This window comes from Sinocyclocheilus grahami, unplaced genomic scaffold, assembly GCF_001515645.1.
Source record: "Sinocyclocheilus grahami isolate Dianchi unplaced genomic scaffold, SAMN03320097.WGS_v1.1 scaffold2.1, whole genome shotgun sequence".
NCBI classification, from domain to species: Eukaryota; Metazoa; Chordata; class Actinopteri; order Cypriniformes; family Cyprinidae; genus Sinocyclocheilus; species Sinocyclocheilus grahami.
In genome coordinates, this window is record NW_015505181.1 from 287,491 (window position 1) to 308,951 (window position 21,461).

A 21,461-nucleotide genomic window follows, 5' to 3' on the forward strand; every position below is an offset into this window, starting at 1 on the left:
TAGGATTTTTAAAGAATTTATTTGCAAATTATGGTGGAAAATAAGTATTTGGTCAATAACAAAATTTCATCTCAATACTTTGTTATATACCCTTTGTTGGCAATGACAGAGGTCAAATGTTTTCTGTAAGTCTTCACAAGGTTTTCACACACTGTTGCTGGTATTTTGGCCCATTCCTCCATGCAGATCTCCTCTAGAGCAGTAATGTTTTGGGGCTGTCGCTGGGCAACACGGATTTTCAACTCCCTCCAAAGATTTTCTATGGGGTTGAGATCGGGAGACTGGCTAGGCCACTCCAGGACCTTCAAATCAGATCGAGGGAGATTATCAGTGGTCTTGTATGTCTTCCATTTTCTAATAATTGCTCCCACAGTTGATTTCTTCACACCAAGCTGCTTACCTATTGCAGATTCAGTCTTCCCAGCCTGGTGCAGGTCTACAATTTTGTTTCTGGTGTCCTTTGCCAGCTCTTTGGTCTTGGCCATGGTGGAGTTTGGAGTGTGACTGTTTGAGGTTGTGGACAGGTGTCTTTTATACTGATAATGAGTTCAAACAGATGCCATTAATACAGGTAACGTGTGGAGGACAGAGGAGCCTCTTAAATAAGAAGTTACAGGTCTGTGAGAGCCAGAACTCTTGCTTGTTTGTAGGTGACCAAATACTTATTTTACCGAGGAATTTACCAATTAATTCTTTAAAAATCCTACAATGTGATTTTCTGGATTTTTTTTTCTCATTTTGTCTCTCATAGTTGAGGTATACCTATGATGAAAATTACAGGCCTCTCTCATCTTTTTAAGTGGGAGAACTTGCACAACTGGTGGCTGACTAAATACTTTTTTGCCCCACTGTATGTGGACAGGAAAGCACTTTACATATCATTTTCCATTCTCAACGGAGTCATTTCTTATGCCAGAATTAGAATTGATGCTAAAATTTAAAGTAGCAATGGACATTATTCACAAAAAATAATCAAGCCAGTATTAGTGCTAAATTTGCCAAATTCATATGTGTGTGTGCAGTTCTTTGTTCTTTATTTGAGATTTTTACAAAAAAGGTAATTTTCCTTATCCCATTGGTAAATAGTTTAATAAGATAACCTTACTAAAATTAGTATGCTTAAAATCTATATATGCTTAAAGCATATTAGTCATTCAGAAATCATAATGAACTGTAAATGGATTTGCATAATAGATGAAGCATTTTTCAAAGAGAGCTGCCTGTGCAATGGTTTGAATCACGTGAAGCGGCTGGAAAAGAGTCCAACACATTCCAAGTGTTCAGTGGACGTGGAAGTGATGTGACCAAAGATTAAAGCAAGGAATGTGAACTGAACAGATTTTCAGAGTCTACAGGTTAGACGAAAACTGTTTGTTTACAAATTGCACTGTAATTAAAGTATGAATTCAGGTATGAATTTTTACACTTGAAAAAGAAGCCACACATGGACATTTTTTTAAACTTTGTATCACAAAGTTTTATGACTTTTTTTTTGCCCCAACAGACTATGGCTGATATGAAAAATGTATATAAAAACAAAACAATGGAAAAAGTTTATAAAAAAAAATCAAGCAATGCATTTATGATCCTAAAAGCTGCCACGACAGCACAATTTAAAGCCAAAACGAGGTGTCATTCATAAAGATGCCAACAAGAGTCCCTTTTGCTGGTGTAAACAAACCACAGGCATGTGCTATGCAAATAAATATGTATACAAAATCTGATCAGTTCATAAATATACAATATATATTGTTTATTCAAGTTGCTACATATAGGTATTTTTCATTATTTATAATTAATTACAGTACAGACATTTATGTCACCAAAATACACTAAGCAATGCACAGCTGTTTGGTCATGACTTTCAGATACCAGCTGGAGGCACCTCACAAACCCGCAAGATGAGGAGTAGCAGCTACACATGAATTCTTCAAGTCTAATTAACCAAGTAGCCTATTAAATAAACCATCATTATTTGAAACTTAAACCATCATAGGTCCTATGTTCTGCAGTTTTAGCAATCATTTGTAGGCTTAACATGGGCAAAATGAACCTATAGTCTTGTAGGACAACAAATTGTACTAATTTCGAGGATAGGGTTAGGGTTAGGGTTATTATTATTATTATTAACATTCTGGTAAATGGTAATAATAAAATATGGTTTTGCCAGAATTAATTATGCTGTATTTCAGGAAGAAAAGAGTTCAAAGAAAAACTAAACCATCAAGCCATCAAGTCTAACGAAAGTTACCAAACTAATTGGTAAACAGAAGTATAATATAATGATTTAAGACAATTATAAGGTATTAAGGTATTTAAGAGTGGTAACATAAGTCCAGCTTATGCTACTGCTCAACATGTAAACTACAGTAGATGCTCACTTAAGATTTGTCAAATATTCAAGAATATCTATTAAAGGGGTTACCAAGTCAGATGCGACCAAACATGAAAGTATAAAATGTTTGCAAACAATTTTCACACCAAAACTATTCACACATAGTCTAATGCCAATTTTCTCAAAACTGTTAAAATCTTAAACTATTTGGCATCTGAAAATTAAACAAAAAAAGCGACTAAATAATAAAAAAAGTGAATAATCACATCAATATATTTCTGACTCTGTATGAAGTATTTCATAGGAATGCATTTTGCATTTTTTTTTTCGTTTTGAATGCACCTTTCTTCTCAGGCGCTTTTTTTGACTTGGTGTGAAGAGGCCTCAAGACTATTTTAGAGTTCAAGATCTCAATATTTTAGGTCAACAGTCCCTTTTTAAGTCCTTTGAAATTGTGGATTTAATGACTGTGGGCTATATTGTATAAATAGCTGTATTAGAGCTTTACAGTTCATTTCGGAGTTCAGGCATAAGCTTGTTTGCATGTCTAAGACATCAGAGAACATAAGCCCTCTAAGTGAAAGCTCATCTTCACTTCAAGGTCCTCTATATGAAATGCTTTTTAGCATACTCTACATAGCTACATAGAGATATTTAGATACATAGATATAAACAAACAGGTATGCAACACATTCACTGCTGTTATAGTACATTAAAACGCATGAGTTCATTAAACTCCGTATATAATTAAATGACTGTTAACCTGAAACATATTAGTTATAAAATAGTCATTTAGAATACATACATCTTATAATCCATTTTATTCTCTGAAAATATATAGATCTATATATCTCAGGATGAAGTGGAGATGATATGTTTACCTTTATATTTTGAAAATGTAAATACATTACAATAACATCCCAATAATACATACACAGAGTATGAAGGAAAAAAAAACTTCTTGTAAACACCAGTTTACTATCAAGCGTGGCAGCCAACACACTGATCACTCAATTTCAGTTCTGAGCTGTTACAGATGCCTCCTTATTTGCTGAACAATATAGGGATGCACCAATATCATTTTATATGCAGTATAATAATTGCACTTTTAAATAATGCTGCAATTATATATATATATATATATATATATATATATATATATATATATATATATATATATGATATATTTCTCCAATCAAATACTATTTTGTCCTGCTGTCATTGTTTGTGTGGCAGCATTTATGCTACGAAAGGATGGATTATTTCAATGGTTTATTTTCCTCTAATTTTGAGCACGGTATTGGACCAGTGCATGCCTAGAACAAGGTGTCATTTTGCATCAGATATTGCAACATGTTGCACTGGAGGCTGTGGGGTGTGTTGGCTGCCAGTCAGACAAGTGTTCCAGGTGAAGGAGGCTCAGAGCCCGACTCTTTCTGAGTGCCCCCCTCTGTGGGAAAAGGCTCTGGGTAGAGAGAGAGCTCCACGGACCTGCCATGATGAAAAAAGAAAATGTCATCATCAGAAAACATGTAACTAATGAACTAATTAGAATGAACTAATTAAAAAAACTACTCAATCCAAAACATTGTGTTAAATATATATTTAAAGCTGCAGTCCATAAGTTTTGCCTCTTTGTCATCTGAACAAGTAAGTAACAACTGCCACTTTTGTTCTGATCAACTGAGGAAAAAAGCATTACAATAAATTGCGCTATCAATCTAACGATCGGTTAGCTCATATCACATCAAACCGTGCCAATTATTATTATTGTTATACTTTGTTTTCAAATCGTTGACGTTAATAACATCAGCATTGCGTGAGTGCGTATATTTAGTGTGTATTATTCTGGATTACAATCTGCCATTTATTCCAGGTGCTGTGAGAAATGGCTATAAACGATCCGTCACCTGCAGCATCCTCACGTGCGATATAGCATACTAACTTCTTTATGTTTACAGACGTGATGTAATGACGCAGCGCCATTAGAAAACTTTATTACAAGCTTACTGTTGTGACTTGAGCTAAAGTAAGGCAACTGTTTTGAACACTGGCTGGTTATGTACTTGCTCAAAAATTGATTTTGGATCATTTTTAAACAAAAAAAGTTTCGGACTGCAGCTTTAAGGTTTTGAGTCAGTTTGATTTTTTAGGATGCATTAAAGAATGTATTAAATTAATCAAAAAGTGACAGTAAAAGCATTTCCATTGTTACAAAACATTTCTATTTCAAATAAATGATGTTCTTTTGAACTTATTAAAGAATCTTTTTTTTTTTTTAAACGTATCACTATTTCCACAAAAATAGTAAGCATCACAACTATTAACATTGATAATAATAAGAAATGTTTCCTGAGCAGCAAATCAGCTTATTAAAATGAATTCGGAAGAATCATGTGACACTGAAGATTGGAGTAATGATGCAGAAAATCAGCTTTGCCATCACATAAATAAATTACATTTGAAACTACATTAAAATAGAAAATATTTATTTAAAATTTCACAGTATTACTGCTTTTGCTGTATTTTTGATCAAATAAATGCTGCCTTGGTGAGCATAAGATGACTGTAACACAAAAACTAACATCCAAACGTCTTGAGAACTGACAAGCAGACGAGCAAGAAGTAACATTATGATTTGTAAGTTTATTATTATTAGTAGTAGTAGTAATAGTAGTACTACTACTACTAATATAAGATCATAAATAGCAATTTCCATTACCTTTCCAGTCTCACAAATTCTTTGATATTTTCGAGTTTTACATAATTATGGGAAAGTTAAAGGGGTCATATGATGCTATTTTAAAGATCATTATTTTGTGTATTTGGTGTAACAGAACATGTTGACATGCTTTAATGTTAAAAAAAACACATTATTTTTTTAAATACTGTACATTATTGTAGGTCCTCTATGCCCCGCCTCTCTCAAACGCGTCGTTTTCTACAAAGCCCCTAATTCCGACAAGCACAGTCTGCTCTGATTGGCCAGCTGACCCAGTGCACTGTGATTGGCCAAACACCACAAGCATGCGTCGGAAATGTAACGCCCCTTTCCATAATCGCGAGCTTTAGCTTTCAACATAAATGTAAAGACAGTACATAATGTCCTAAGTTTTACCATCAGTTCAAGCCTGAAAGGGGAACAGAGTCGCGTGACAGACACAGTTATGATGCTCGCATTATGTATTTGCAGTACACAAGCCGCGATAAAGAAAGCTGACTCCACTTTGATGTGACCTCTCTGTGTCTCTCTCTCACTCACTCACACACACGACGCGATAATCTACACGACGCAAAACTCCGCATTTGAACAGTCAATAGCAAATACTTAAACTATTAAGAAAACATACGTACAGTAGCTGATTCAGAATAAGTGCCAGATTATCGTAGCAATATCGGAATTTACCCATTTTTTTAGAAATAGCCTTTGCACAGCAAGCCTTGTAGGCTACTTTCCTAGGTTCCCAAAACTGTCGTCCATAAAATGCGTTGCACAAATTCGAACATCTGGGTTGTGCTGTTCTGTTGTAAATAAATGTTAACCAATGATTCCTTCCTTTTGGAAGGCCAAATAAAGTGCTTTTGCTTTCGCACTGAATCACACAGCGTCTCCCTGACATGGCTGCATCAACACTACTGCTGTTCCTGAAACCACACCTTCTTTCTTTGCGTGTACATTTGGGCGGCATATATTTCCACATCGTGACGTAGTGTAGCGTCTGGACCAATCCAACACACTATATATTCTCTTTTTATATAACAAATACTCTGTAACCTCAGTTAACAACCCATAAGAGGACCCATGAACCCTTCCCCCCGGAATGCGTAACACCCCAGGAAGTCGAACAGGCCTCTTTGTTGCATGGCAACCAACGCTGATATCACTGGGTTTATTGGCCAAAAGTATGTAAAGCAGGGAAAATCCCTGCATGTCCCAAGGAAATTATTAAAGAATCTTTTTTTTTTTTTAAACGTATCACTATTTCCACAAAAATAGTAAGCATCACAACTATTAACATTGATAATAATAAGAAATGTTTCCTGAGCAGCAAATCAGCTTATTAAAATGAATTCGGAAGAATCATGTGACACTGAAGATTGGAGTAATGATGCAGAAAATCAGCTTTGCCATCACATAAATAAATTACATTTGAAACTACATTAAAATAGAAAATATTTATTTAAAATTTCACAGTATTACTGCTTTTGCTGTATTTTTGATCAAATAAATGCTGCCTTGGTGAGCATAAGATGACTGTAACACAAAAACTAACATCCAAACGTCTTGAGAACTGACAAGCAGACGAGCAAGAAGTAACATTATGATTTGTAAGTTTATTATTATTAGTAGTAGTAGTAATAGTAGTACTACTACTACTAATATAAGATCATAAATAGCAATTTCCATTACCTTTCCAGTCTCACAAATTCTTTGATATTTTCGAGTTTTACATAATTATGGGAAAGTTAAAGGGGTCATATGATGCTATTTTAAAGATCATTATTTTGTGTATTTGGTGTAACAGAACATGTTGACATGCTTTAATGTTAAAAAAAACACATTATTTTTTTAAATACTGTACATTATTGTAGGTCCTCTATGCCCCGCCTCTCTCAAACGCGTCGTTTTCTACAAAGCCCCTAATTCCGACAAGCACAGTCTGCTCTGATTGGCCAGCTGACCCAGTGCACTGTGATTGGCCAAACACCACAAGCATGCGTCGGAAATGTAACGCCCCTTTCCATAATCGCGAGCTTTAGCTTTCAACATAAATGTAAAGACAGTACATAATGTCCTAAGTTTTACCATCAGTTCAAGCCTGAAAGGGGAACAGAGTCGCGTGACAGACACAGTTATGATGCTCGCATTATGTATTTGCAGTACACAAGCCGCGATAAAGAAAGCTGACTCCACTTTGATGTGACCTCTCTGTGTCTCTCTCTCACTCACTCACACACACGACGCGATAATCTACACGACGCAAAACTCCGCATTTGAACAGTCAATAGCAAATACTTAAACTATTAAGAAAACATACGTACAGTAGCTGATTCAGAATAAGTGCCAGATTATCGTAGCAATATCGGAATTTACCCATTTTTTTAGAAATAGCCTTTGCACAGCAAGCCTTGTAGGCTACTTTCCTAGGTTCCCAAAACTGTCGTCCATAAAATGCGTTGCACAAATTCGAACATCTGGGTTGTGCTGTTCTGTTGTAAATAAATGTTAACCAATGATTCCTTCCTTTTGGAAGGCCAAATAAAGTGCTTTTGCTTTCGCACTGAATCACACAGCGTCTCCCTGACATGGCTGCATCAACACTACTGCTGTTCCTGAAACCACACCTTCTTTCTTTGCGTGTACATTTGGGCGGCATATATTTCCACATCGTGACGTAGTGTAGCGTCTGGACCAATCCAACACACTATATATTCTCTTTTTATATAACAAATACTCTGTAACCTCAGTTAACAACCCATAAGAGGACCCATGAACCCTTCCCCCCGGAATGCGTAACACCCCAGGAAGTCGAACAGGCCTCTTTGTTGCATGGCAACCAACGCTGATATCACTGGGTTTATTGGCCAAAAGTATGTAAAGCAGGGAAAATCCCTGCATGTCCCAAGGAAAGGCAGAGTAGAAATGGACTGTGTTCTAGTTAATTCATAGGAAAACCGTTATTTGAATGAACACACATATTCTTCAGGCCATTGGGTATATTATTGTCATTGTGTATTTTGTCTTTGATATTTGTAGACTATTTTAGTATGCTTGTGAGGGAACCCATTCCTGATCATCCCTTTTCACTATATGTAATCTTACCTTGTTTAGTATCTATGAATTCGCCTTCTTATGATCGAAACAAGCGTGTATATTATATGCTGATACCTATGCAACATATTGATGTTCTAAGAATCTTTACTAATTTGTGCATTCACACCCAAGCGAATTACATATGCAAAATACCATGCTTAGAGACAAAGAGTCATAAAACTCCCCAGTATTTCCAACCTCCCGCTTGGGATTTCAGCCTTCCTCATTGGACAAACCCATCTTGAGAGGCGTGAATCTCTGCAGGCTTTAAAGGCCACACTCCATGTGACCTGCCCAGTCGGTGGTTCGGCCAGAAGCTAAGAAGATGTGAGAAAACGCTTCAGGATACCAAAGCATTTGTGCCAGGCCTTTCTTCGGCCTAGTCCTTTCCATTCATCAAGTGACTCTGACTCAAACTGGTTCTTTCTCATCAACCAACTTCAGCAAGATCTTGGGGCCGTAAGATCGCATCAGGAATCTTTGTTCAATTTCCCTTAACCAGGAAATTAACATTCTTGGAATTGACAAGACAGTTGACCCTGAGAGGTCAGCTAAATATCTACAGCGGATCTAAAATATGAATAGTTAATTATAACTAGTTATGCTTAATTATTCATATTTCCCCATGAGCTGATTCGCTACATAGACATGTGGGGGCGTGTTTGAATGAGACATTTTAGCCCGGTCTGGATCAACCTTCTCTTTTAGATAGAATAAATCCTTTTGTTGGTGACTTTGAGCTTTGTAACTCTGCAGATCTTATACCTGCACAAATAGCTACATAACACACTAAAGAAAAGGAAAAATAGAAATCGCATCATATGACCCCTTTAAATAAAAATGTGGAAAACTCACCTGGCATGCAACGGATGCCCATGAAATGAAGCTGACTGAGGTATTTGACGGTGCACAGAGTACAGTGGGTCGGCTGTAACGGACTGAGGCTGGTGCACCAGGTGGTGAGTATGTGAATGGCGCATGGTGAGTCCGTCGTGACCTTTGGCCATAGTGGAATAACCTAAGGCATTCCTCAGATACCAGTCCCGGAGTCCTTCTAGAGCCAGTGCCTTGTGCAGACTGCGGGTAGAGTCCTCAGGAGTGGGCAGAGAGAACTGAGGCGGTCTGCGGCCGAATGCAGCAGCAGTGGACAGCTCTGTGTGGTGAGGGAGCAGGTTAGGAATAGAAGAAGCTGTGGATCCAGCAGAGGGATGTGATGGATCATACGCAGAGAACAACACGGCATCCTGTGAGTGCTGCTGTAAAGGGATGAAGGGTCCACAGGATTTTGTGCGTGTCACTTTGACCCGACGGGGTTCGGCCTCTTGACCCCGCAGCAGCATGGGGCTGTAAAAAGGTGGGGCGGCAGCCAGATGTAACTGCGAATGAGAGAAACCATTATAGTATGGAGGGGTGCCCGATGGAGGAGTGGAGAGGTCCGGCCAGATTCGTCCTGCTGACTGGTTCTGTTGAGCCAGGACAGGCCTCTTTTGCTGTTTGCCCCAAATGTAGTCCATCAAAATCTCATTGTAACCCGTGCCACTGCTTTGGCCGCCCAGAGACGAGCGCATTCGACCCTGGTCTTTAAATCCCATCATCTGTCTGTCTGGGCTGCCTTGATAGATCTGACGGAGCTTCCCATCCGTGAGGGACTCTGAGCTCTTGTATGGTCCAGCTCGGGGTGGCATGCCGTTGCGGGAAGGATCGGGCTCAGGGAGACTCGAGCGGTCGAGTAGCGCCTCAGAGCTGTTGCTACGACGGGCGCGGGAGCTGTACGGGCAGCTGCGGCGCTCAGAAGAGGAGCCCTCCAAAGATGCCAATGGGACAAACTGAGGAACATCTGGACTACCACACCACTGCTTTAGTGCAATACCAACAGACACCTCCGACCTAGCAGGAGGAGAAGACAGTAACAAGTTATTATGCTTTAAATTGATCAAAAGTGACAGTAAAGACTTATAATATTACAAAAGATTTATATTTCAAACAGATGCTGTTCTTTTGAATGCAGTTCTTTAAAGAATCCTATAAAAGTGTATCATGGTTACCACAAAAATGAAGCAGCACAACTGTTCTCAACATTGATAAGAAATGTTTCTTGAGCACCAAATCAGCATATTAGAATGATTTCTGAAAGATCACATGGCACTGAAGACTGTAGTAATTACTTGCCATTGCCATCACCGGAATAATAATATACAATAATATTTCACAATATTACTGTTTTTGTTGTATTTTTGATCAAGTAAATGTAGCCTTGTTGAGCGTAATAATTGAGCATAACGTTTCAATAACATTAAAAAAAAACTTAACAACCCCAAACTTTTGAATGTAGTGTATGTCTATGAATAATATAGAGTATTTATTTTTTAGCACAGCAACAAGCGAATATCAAACTATATTAGAATAATTTGTGCAGATTGTGCTATTTTGTGTTGCTGCCCATGTATGAGTGTAAGTAAATGTAAGTTTGGATGCTGCCTTAGAAGGCAGATGCCTATGTAGGCAGTAGAAAGCTCCCTAGCCATAGTGTACATATAGCAGAAGAAATGGTCATAAAAGAGCCATTACCTCACGTGGACGCTCATTGGTGCAGTGCGGGACAACAGCGGTGTGGCTGGAACACTTCTGCCCTCCACATTGGATGCACTTCTTGGGAGTGAGTGACTCGGGCTGGATCAACATCCACACATTCATAAGTTATAATTATAGCGTAAACCTCATCCATATCAGCTTGCGGAAACATATTGTCCTCCCCCTCCGCTCACCTCACAGAGCTTGAGGCTGAGTTGCGGCGAGTCCTCATCTCGTAGTAGATCTCCACAGGCGACAGCTTCCTACAGAGCCTACTGTCAGGACTGCCTGGGGCCAGCCGGGGGTGAGACAAGGAGCGATGCTCAGGTGCCACACTGGGAGACGAATCCTCTGTGAACCACAGTTGACAGGGTTGTATATCAAAGTTACAGCCTGTCATAAACAGGCCAGTGTGTTGCTCAATTATTACTCAATTATTGAGTAAAAACGAGTATTGAGATGTACTTTCTTTGTTTCATAATGTTAAGACTCCTCACCATTGTCATGTGATGTTGAGTCTGACATTGAACTGCTCTCTGACTTCACAGTTTCCTCTGAAAATTAAAAAATTAGAATAAAAAAACAACAACACAAAGATCTGGTTTTTCTATGGTCTATAATAAATATATCATTATTTTTATTATATAAAAAGATATCAAAATATTATATATAAAGTAATATTTAAATATATAAATAATCAGATGTAACGCTTTCTTGACCATTGTTTACACTACTGTACAAAAGTTTGGGGTCGGAAATATTTTTCAATGTTTTTGAAAGAAGTCTCTTATGCTCACAAAGGTAAAATTTATTGCATTTAAAAATACAGTAAAAACAGTAATATTGTGAAATATTATTACAATTTGAAATAAATATTTTCTATTTTAATTAAACACTCCAGCCTTCAGTGCCACATAATCCTTCAGAAATCAGCGTTTTCAAAAAATATTTCTCATTTTCAAAGTTAGAAAAATTTAATGAATTTTTTTCAAAATAACTTTTTTAAAGGGGTCATGACTTGAGAAATCAACTTTTACTTGAGCTTTTGATATATAAGAGGTCATCGTACTAAAAGAATATCCTGTAAGTTTCAGAACTGAAAACGTCCTTGTTACTGAAATAAAAGCTTTTATTAACACCAGGCCCAGTGAACGGCAGATCCTGGAATGTGCCTATCTATGACATAATAGTTAGGTTAAACACCGCCTCCACAGAAGAATATCAATGCCTAATTCTGTAGCCCTGCCCACTGATTCGCGCATGACATAGTAGGGAAATAACATAAGTGGCGCTAAACTGCTAAAAACCACGCAAACTGCATAAGTGGACCTCAGACAGTATAAAATAATATTAAAAAGCCAGTTCATGACTCCTTTAACAATGTAAATGTCTTTTCTCTCACTTTTGATTAATCTAATGCATCCATGCTGAATAAAAGTATTAACTTTTTTTTTTATCTTACCGACCCCAAACTTTCAAGCAGTAGTGTAAAAGGCCAGTAGTCTTAAAAAAATCTAAATTCTCTGTTTTTGTAAGCTATTTGTAACACATAATCAAGTCATTTATAAATATCAAAGTCTGTCAACATGTGTCCATTGTCCTTTTCAAGCAAAGGCAACAGTCTGAAAAATAAGGGAAAATGACTTGGTTACTATGCACTTCCTGTAGAGACATTCCCAGAGTGTGCAAATTTTACCAAATTACCAATGAATGAATGAATGAATGATGCATTTATATAGCGCTTTATTGTGTATTGTTGTACACCCAAAGCGCTTTACAATCATGGGGGGGGGTCTCTCCTCAACCACCACTGTGTAATTAATGCTTAATTGTCCAATTGTTTTGCACTTTTGTGTGTGTATGTTACCTGTGTGGCATCCCCGATGAACAGTCCTCTTATTGTGCAACGTGTTTTTATCAGAATCGATGCTCCGGCGCAGGGCACCACTGAAGAGAGCCTTCATCTGCCGTCGTTGACCTGGGTCATCCTACATGGAAGACAGATATGGCTGTTATTGTATAAAACTGTTAGGAGAATCCTTCTAATAGCTTTCAGATATCAGACTCACCTCTCCTTTTGAGGTAACATGAGGGGCCAGACCAGCTCGGCGCTGAACAAAGGGAGGTCTTTCCCCTTCTTCTAAAGGAAAATCCTGTGGAAGCTTCCCAGTGAGCTCCTGTACAGACAAATTAAATCTTTTACTTTTGAATCACTGCACTGGGGAGTGTCATGTTTGTTGGCATTCGTTAGAACAGATGGTTCCAATACGTACGCCTGTTTCTTTCTTTTGAAAAACACAACTTAATAAACAGTTCTTCACATTAATGCAAATCCTAAAAGCAACACTCACACATCGAATAAGAGAATTCACTTTCAGAACAAAGAGAAAGAAAAAAAGAAGAAACTTTAGGAAACAGCTGTGTGCACATTTCTGAAGTCAGCATTTGTTTTTTTTTGGAGAGAACATTATTTTATTGTGACTGCCCAAACGTAAAATACTGCTTTAAAGAATAATTAATTTCCTCACCGCCTCCAAGAGACACACTTGTCGCAGTTCTCCGAGACGACTGTTCAAAAGGCTCTGCAGACTCTGCTTTCGCTCCTGCAGTTCTGAGATTCGCTCCGCTTGCAGCTTGCTGTCCTGACAGCCCTGGACAGCTGTGCATGAGCATGAAGTGCATGAGACAGAAAGCCAAAGTTAAAATTATATTTACACTTTCGTTCTTCACACTTTCATTATTTTTGATTAAACAAATGCAGCTTTGGTGAGCATAAGAGACAAAAACTAAAATCATACATATTATTAAAGCACACTAGAAAAAATTTGTTTTAAATTTTACAAATGAGCATGCGAAATTCAATATCAAATATTGACCAACACAAAAATCTATTGTACAGATATTGTGCTTCCTATGGAAATAAGCAGGCTCACCTGGGGCCCCTAAGCCCATGGCAGTGATGAGGCGACCTTTGACCTCCATAGAATAGATTCGAGGAAATCTTGTGAAGTCTTTAGCTCCCAATTACCCTCAGCTCCTGCAGACAAAGAAGAATTTAGATCTAATGAATATGGTATAATTCGAGCTACAAGTGAACGGAGACTGATTTGAGAGCCTCCCATCACCTTGTAGTTTGAGTCAGGTGAGGCATGTCATTCAGTGTTGGGGTCCACAATGCGGCAGTATCCCAATGGCCTGCAGGGAGAGCCACTGTGCGACTTCTCAATTTACTGCTGAGCCCTTAGTAGTCAGGAAAAAACGTTTATGTTTGTTATACACACCCTGAAAATTTCTATTTGTTCCTGCTGGCTGTAACACAGTCCTCTAAATGATGGCTTATATAAAAGTTGAATGGCTCGTTCTGCCACAAAACGCAATTTAAAGACATCAGAATTCATTCATTTAAAGAGGCAAACAGCACTATCAAAATGAATAAAAATTTTTTTTTTTTTTTAAATCGCTTCCATACTTAAATTGCTGCTGTGCCTCTGAATAATTTATTAAACAATTACCTCTCTTCTTTCTGGAAATTACGTCATGTCAGGGTAACATGACCGAAGGTGTGAAAGTGAAAGCCCATATCAGGTCATTGTGGCAACCCAGGTTACCCAACAAGTGATTCAAATCTGGGTTTGCGGACTACTGACTTTGAGCTATATGACCACATAACTCATATTCATAATGAGCAACATTTAATAAAACTTAACATAAATATGGTATACTTTATGCCTTTTAATGTCAACAATTTCACCTATATTGTGTTGGCTAGGCTAAAATTACATTTCTTACATTACATTTTCCTTAAAGGGACAGTTCAGCCAAAAAGGAAAATTCTGTCATTAATTATTCATCCTAATGTCGTTCCAAACCCACAAGACCTTCGTTCATCTTTGGAACATAAATTAAGATATTTTTGATAAAAGCAAATATAGACAGCAACGCATCCTGCGTCAGCAGCACCACACACGTGTTGTGGTACTCTTGTGAACGCGCATCGAAGACTGATACGGAAGAGAAGAAATTGTTGAATAAAGTCATTATTTTAGTTTTCTTTTCACACAAAAAGTATTCTCGTAGCTTCATAAAATTACGGTTGAACCACTGATGTCACATGGACTATTTTAATGATGTCTTTACTTCCTTTCTGGTCCTTGAATGTGGTAGTTGTGTTGCTGTCTATGCAGGGTCAGAAAGCTCTGGGATTTCATCAAAAATATCTTCATTTTTTGTTCCAAAGATGAACGAAGGTCTTACGGGTTTGGAACGACACAAGGATGAGTAATTAATGACAGAATTTTCATTTTTTTGGGTGAACTATCCCTTTAAGATCACTAATGAAAATTATTTACTGGCATAAATTATAAACCATTAATAATTTATATTATTAATAAAAATTAATAAAAAATATTAATGAAAAACAAAAATGAAAAAAAACAACCTTGCATACTGACATCCATTTAAAATCACCCTGGTTGCATTTTACTTCCGCAAAAATAAATAAATAAATGAAATAAAAAAAATTATAATAAAATGGTAAATGTTGCAAAACCGTTTAATGAATCATACTTCTAGTATAAAGGCTGCTGGCAAAACTGGGAGAGAACAAGCAGGATGTGTTTTTGTTTGTGAGGAAGTGGCACTGATCATGTGGTACGATGGGTGGCTAGGAATGCACCCCCCACCCCCCCAAAAAAGACATAAAACCACCATGTGCTGGGTAAACAGACAACATTGAACAGTAAGTATAAGTAGAAGTGTAAATAAATTAGGCTAAATATTAAAAACAAGAAGCTCTCACTATTCATATAAGAGCAACTGAACAAATAAGATTCTTCAAAACACTACAAGCACATCTGGTGGACACATGCTAACAGATATCGCACACCTCAACTCTTGTAGAGACCTGGCAGAGAGCAGGATGGGAGGATACATGCTTAGAGATCAAAACCCAACTTGAAGGGAAGGATGAGAGAGATATAAACAAGGGATTTATGGGAATTTGATGACAAAGCACCCAATGTCCTGGGACAAAACATGTGCAAGAAAGTGTGAGAGAGGGAAAAGCACACCACAGCACACACACAAAAAACTCAATTAAAAATACTAACATTTGATTATCAAGCATAGTGAAATATATCTCTGAAAAATTAAATTTTATTAATAATAATTCCACATTTTGCCCAGTGTTTATTCCATGTGGTGATAAATCACATTTATGCATTTACAAAACTGTCCGTTTTCATATTCTTGGGCCTGTGTATGGTAACAATAATAAAAGTTCAATATTTAATTTGAAGGACATTTTTTGTTACTTTTGTACAGTGTATGGTCACCAGTTCTTGTCACATGTAAAACCTGGCTCCTGGAGCAAAGCCAGTTGAGAAATACTTTCTCAAAGGGTTAAATCTGACAAAAAAATGTAAAACTTTCAGAACAGGAGTTGCTAAGCAGAATGAGAGTCTCAGACACCATTCACTTCACATTCTGGGAAAAAATGCAATCAAAGTGAATGGTGAAAGTGGCAGTAAACTTGCGCCCAACATTTTATTTGGTAAAGAAAAAGTTATACAAAGAACTAGTTATACAAGTTTCGAACAACTTATGAAAGCAATTTATAATTTAGAAATCAATTTAATGTCTATAAAGTGGGTAGTTTCACCTTTTGTCTTTGATAGATGACTATGTCTACTTAAAACGACTGATTTGAGTCTGACTGTTTCTGTTTACAGCATCATACAACAAAACATACAGTGTGTGAATTGACAACTGTGGCAGGTGTGACTGTATACACAGCTGTGACTCCAATGCACTGCATCTACTCGTTTCTGGAGCATCCATATCCGTCAAAATCAACATCAAAATACAAAATCTACTTTTATTTGTTTCTGAAAAAGCGATGCGATTATAAATGATCCGCTAAATGGCTGTGGTCTTCATTTCACAGATGTTATTACCATCACCTAAATAGAAAACACGGGTCAAAAGAGGGAACAATTCTTCCTATTAACTCTGTAACATTTTGAAAGCAATTGGGCTATTTATAACGTATTACACACTTGAGCGGCTGGAAAATCATTTTGCTTTAATAAGTAGTTTCAACTACAGGACTTACCTTGACAAAATTCACTGTGAAGATATCCACAAAAGGACAGAAAAAGCAGGCTTATTTCATTGCATGTGCGATTTCATTAACATGTTACGCTTGACGTGGTCTCTCGTGCACGAACTCAAAAGTTTTTCGCGTTTCTTCTGTTGCAGACGTTAACTCAAGCAAGCAATTTCTACGAGCCCTAAAGGCAACAAGGGCGAAACCATCTACACGGGCTGACGGGGGTTGGCTACTGATAGAATGGATACAAAATATTAAACATTCACAATTTTAAATAAATTATACGATATCTTTCCAGATAATTCGGCTGTATATAAACCGCATAAAATCGCATTCATTTCTAAACTGGCGATATACGTCCAGGTTATCCCGGCAACTTATTTCAATAGTTTCGTCTGAAAAGAGACCAGGGGCGTCTGTGGCCTTTGCCGTGGCGTCCGTAACAACCATATGGCTTCTAACGTAAACGTCGCAGATAGGAATGATTTACTCTGATTGCAGTACTTGGAAATTTATGGCAAACAATTATTTTTATTTTTTAAGTATAAGAGGTTTATCTAACACGCGTTAAATTAGTTGCAAAGGTAGTTGTAGGGATTAACCATTGTATATTTAAAGGGACAGTACACCCCAAAAAATATAATCCTGTCATGATTAAAGCCTGTGTTATACTTTCCGCGTCCGCTAGGGTCCGCTATGGTATGTGTCTTATTTCAATAGTTTCGTCTGAAAAGAGGACAGGTGAGTCTGTGGCCTTTGCCGTGGCGTCCGTAACAACCATATGGCTTCTAACGTAAACGTCGCAGATAGGAATGATTTACTCTGATTGCAGTACTTGGAAATTTATGGCAAACAATTATTTTTATTTTTTAAGTATAAGAGGTTTATCTAACACGCGTTAAATTAGTTGCAAAGGTAGTTGTAGGGATTAACCATTGTATATTTAAAGGGACAGTACACCCCAAAAAATATAATCCTGTCATTTTATTTCAATAGTTTCGTCTGAAAAGAGGACAGGTGAGTCTGTGGCCTTTGCCGTGGCGTCCGTAACAACCATATGGCTTCTAACGTAAACGTCGCAGATAGGAATGATTTACTCTGATTGCAGTACTTGGAAATTTATGGCAAACAATTATTTGTATTTTTTAAGTATAAGAGGTTTATCTAACACGCGTTAAGTTAGTTGCAAAGGTAGTTGTAGGGATTAACCATTGTATATTTAAAGGGACAGTACACCCCAAAAAATATAATCCTGTCATGATTAAAGCCTGTGTTATACTTTCCGCGTCCGCTAGGGTCCGCTATGGTATGTGTGACGTAAAAATCGTCATCGGAGAGTGTGCGCTGTACAATCCGTCGATAAAACAATATAAAGATAGCCAGATGTGCAATAACTCTGGGCAATTGTTTGTTCACATGTTTGTTTATTGTTCAAGCCGATGTAGTACGCATGTATGGAACACGTCCGCAGAGCGGACCATCAGCGTATGCTTTTGGTAGTATAAATACAAGTAGTCCGCGTCTGCGCTGTCCGTGTATGCATCCGGATTGCTCATGCGGAAAGTATAAAGGCTGATTTATACTTTTGCGTCGGACCTATGCCATAGCCTTTACGCCGTAGGCTATGCGTCAGTTTTCATTTATACTTCTGCGTCGTTGTCCATGTCGACGTGCAGTACACATGCAAACCGCTATAGTCTGCAGTGTCCACGGGCATGTTGCTGGTGTAACCTGCAGTACCACGGCAAAAGCCGAAGAAGAAGCGGCTCGTCAGAGAAGCATTATAGCCGTGACGGCGGCAAATAAATATCAAATCATTAAACCATTATTTAAAACTACAAAAAGGCATTCTTTCAATCTGCACAAGGACTTGTACCATGGCAGATCAACATTGTTTGTTGCGGACAACTACCGATGTATAATGCTATGTAGTATAATAAATGATAAGACACTTGTTCTTTGCTTTGTTTTATTTTATATAAGAAGGTGTAACATTAAAATATATTAAAGTGCACATAAACACACAAAACTCAAGTACATACGGAGGGAGGGGTTCTTGCAGACCAATCACAGCGCTTGCGGTCCGCGTAGAATTAGATTTTTGGAGAGGTGCACGTCAGGCTACGGTGTAGGGTGTGCGTCTATGCGTAGGCCACGGCGTAGGTTCGACGCAGAAGTATAAATTGGGTTTAACACAGGCTTAACTCACATTATGTGGTTCCAAATCTGTATGATTTTCTTTCTTCTGCAGAACACACACACACACACACACACACAAATTAGCTGAGACAAAATGCATGGAAAAAGAAACATGAATCATGACTGAAGATATTTATCACCCTAAATCCCAGTACATCCCTACAACTTTTTTATTTTATTCCTATTCTGTCAATAGCACACCTGTACATACAATTTATTCTTTTTTTTTGTGGTTTATATTTATGCATGTGTATTTTATTCATATCTTATTTTTATTATCTGTGTGTTGTTGTTGTCTCCGTGTACTGGAAGCTTGTGACACTATAACAAATTCCTTGTATGTGCAAACATACTTGGCAATAAAGCTCTTTCTGATTCTGATTCTGATACCAAAATCACCATAAAGGTTGAATTAAAATAGTCCATTAAATGTACTGATTGGGTTTAGAAGAATTCTAAAATAGTGATGCAGATACTTTTATTTATACTTTATAGTAATTTTGCATCCTTTTAAAAGCTGGACCTTTTTGGTCACCATTCATTCTCATTAAATAAAAAACTGACCAGTACACTTCGCGATTTCTCATTTTGTCTTCCACAGCTGAAAGTATGTCATGGGTTTTGAACGACATGAGGGTGAGTAAATGATGACTGGATTTTTAAACTATTCCTTTAAGTCAATAATAGTCATGTGGTCAAACAAATGTTAACTGTCAGCAGTGCTTACTTAGAGTTACTGACCTCTGCATGCAGCATTCCTCTCAACTTTCTTCTGTGCTTAGGAAGAACAGCTGTGACAACAGTGCAGGTAATTATTTAAGCTTTAAAACGATCAAGCATTATTTGATTCAGTGCCAAGTCAGTGTGTTTTTAGGTGAAAATTTTATTCTAGCGTCAACCAAAGAAAATCTGGAACATAACGTGTTTACATTGAACACCTCCATCTACTAAATGCGTTTGTCTTTTTCTTTTTTTTTGTCAAATAAACGGTTAAATTGAATGTTTCACAAACTAGTGGCTAATTAATTTATTTATTTAGACTGTATGAATTCATACAGTCTCATTTGTAAATTTTTGTACAATCTGCTTACACCCTACTGACAGATAAGTTAAGGGGTTGACCTTCACACATTGTACGTTTCCATACAAAGCATCATACAAATTCATGTGAAATCGCCACCTCATAAAATACCTGTAGTTATGTTTTGTCATGAGATTTGGAGTTTCTGAGGGATGCTACAACACTATCATACTCAATAACATGAGCAGGACGACACCAACTGACTATGAACAGGCAGCCTGTAAATTTATGACACACTTTTCCTGCAGATGACAGCATGGTGATTTGGCATAGCAGAGGGATCTGACGCTATTTTCGACCTTATTGTAGAAATGGGAGGGGCTGAGATTAGCACTTGGGGGAGAAGTGCCTTCTCAAAGCAGACAAAGGCAATTCCAAGGACCTGTCATGACCTGTCTCTCATTTGCACTGCCCTGTTTTAGCACACCAATAGGACTCTGGCACACAAAGAAATGGAGGATTACTGCTTGGAGATTACGCTGCTTCTCGCTTTCTGGCTTGCTCTGGCCATTGCATCACGTCTGAGTAATCAAAATACCACAGAGATGCAATGAAGAGCGTTTCTGGGTCACCAACAAAATTACTTGAGCATCATCTAATGGGCCATGCTGCGAGTGTAATCATGCATTTTGTAAGTAAACAAAAAGACAATTGAGGACACATTTAAATTGACATGGAGTGTTGATAGTCTCCAAAGCAATTTGACTGTAATTATTAACAACTGTAGGTCAGGAAATATAAAATAAGTGTACAAGTAAGTGTATTGCACTTAATGAGCATAAACACTGCAGATGTGGTCTTTTTATTCATTTATGATTGATCAATGTAACCCTACAGCAGTGATTTGTGAACAAAGTTGTCAAAAGTAATCTCAAAGACCATTAGTAAAGGGCAAAACTGATAAAGAGCACTGTGCTCCATATAATAATATATAGCTTATTCTTCTGAGGCACGAAGCAAGTGTGACCAGCAGTGACCCTCCCTCCTTATATCTGATTCTCAAGAAAAACCAGCTGCTGTCCTGCCAAATGCTTTGATCTCTACAAATCAGGTTACAGGGGTCAAACTGCAACCACTATGTTCAAACTATTTTAGCAGCTACAGAATCGAGAACTTGCCCTCTTAAGCTCTTGATGCTTATTGTTCTCCATGCTTACAGCCAATGGAAAACCTAGTGATCTTCTATAAACATTAAACAAGTATATTATCCTTCATATGCATACAGCAGCCTACTACAACATATGTGATCTAAAGTAACATTATTACCATGCCACTGTGTCCATTAATATGTCAATGTTTGTATCATGTCATATTTTTATCCAAATTCTTATTTATCTTCATTTGTAGTGAA

The 21,461-nt window shown here is 37.5% G+C and overlaps 1 protein-coding gene across 2 annotated transcripts; it reads right to left on the reverse strand.

Annotated features, from left to right (window-relative positions):
• Positions 1 to 3,610: 3,610 nt before the first annotated feature.
• On the reverse strand, positions 3,611 to 16,975 carry LOC107597972 (coiled-coil domain-containing protein 120-like). 2 transcript variants are annotated; one of them, XM_016289232.1, is made up of 11 exons: positions 16,834 to 16,975; positions 13,847 to 13,961; positions 13,655 to 13,758; positions 13,250 to 13,380; positions 12,791 to 12,898; positions 12,589 to 12,709; positions 11,219 to 11,275; positions 10,916 to 11,072; positions 10,719 to 10,820; positions 9,006 to 10,037; positions 3,611 to 3,826 (listed from the first exon to the last, which is right to left on the reverse strand). In XM_016289232.1, the coding sequence occupies exons 3-11, from the start codon at positions 13,701 to 13,703 to the stop codon at positions 3,727 to 3,729; spliced, it is 1,857 nt and encodes a 618-aa protein (XP_016144718.1). In that variant the 5' UTR covers positions 13,704 to 13,758; positions 13,847 to 13,961; positions 16,834 to 16,975; the 3' UTR covers positions 3,611 to 3,726. The 2 variants fall into 2 exon arrangements, with proteins under 2 accessions (XP_016144718.1, XP_016144787.1); XM_016289301.1 differs by lacking the exon at positions 13,847 to 13,961.
• Between the last annotated feature and the right edge of the window lie 4,486 nt (positions 16,976 to 21,461).

Excerpts from the sequence above, each read along its gene's own strand:
- LOC107597972 (XM_016289301.1), bottom strand. The coding sequence starts at position 13,703 with ATGGAGGTCAAAGGTCGCCTCATCACTGCCATGGGCTTAGGGGCCCCA. Across the intron at positions 13,381-13,654 it reads CATGGGCTTAGGGGCCCCAG|CTGTCCAGGGCTGTCAGGAC; the intron begins GTGAGCCTGCTT and ends GCTCATGCACAG. Across the intron at positions 10,038-10,718 it reads CCAATGAGCGTCCACGTGAG|GTCGGAGGTGTCTGTTGGTA; the intron begins GTAATGGCTCTT and ends TCCTCCTGCTAG.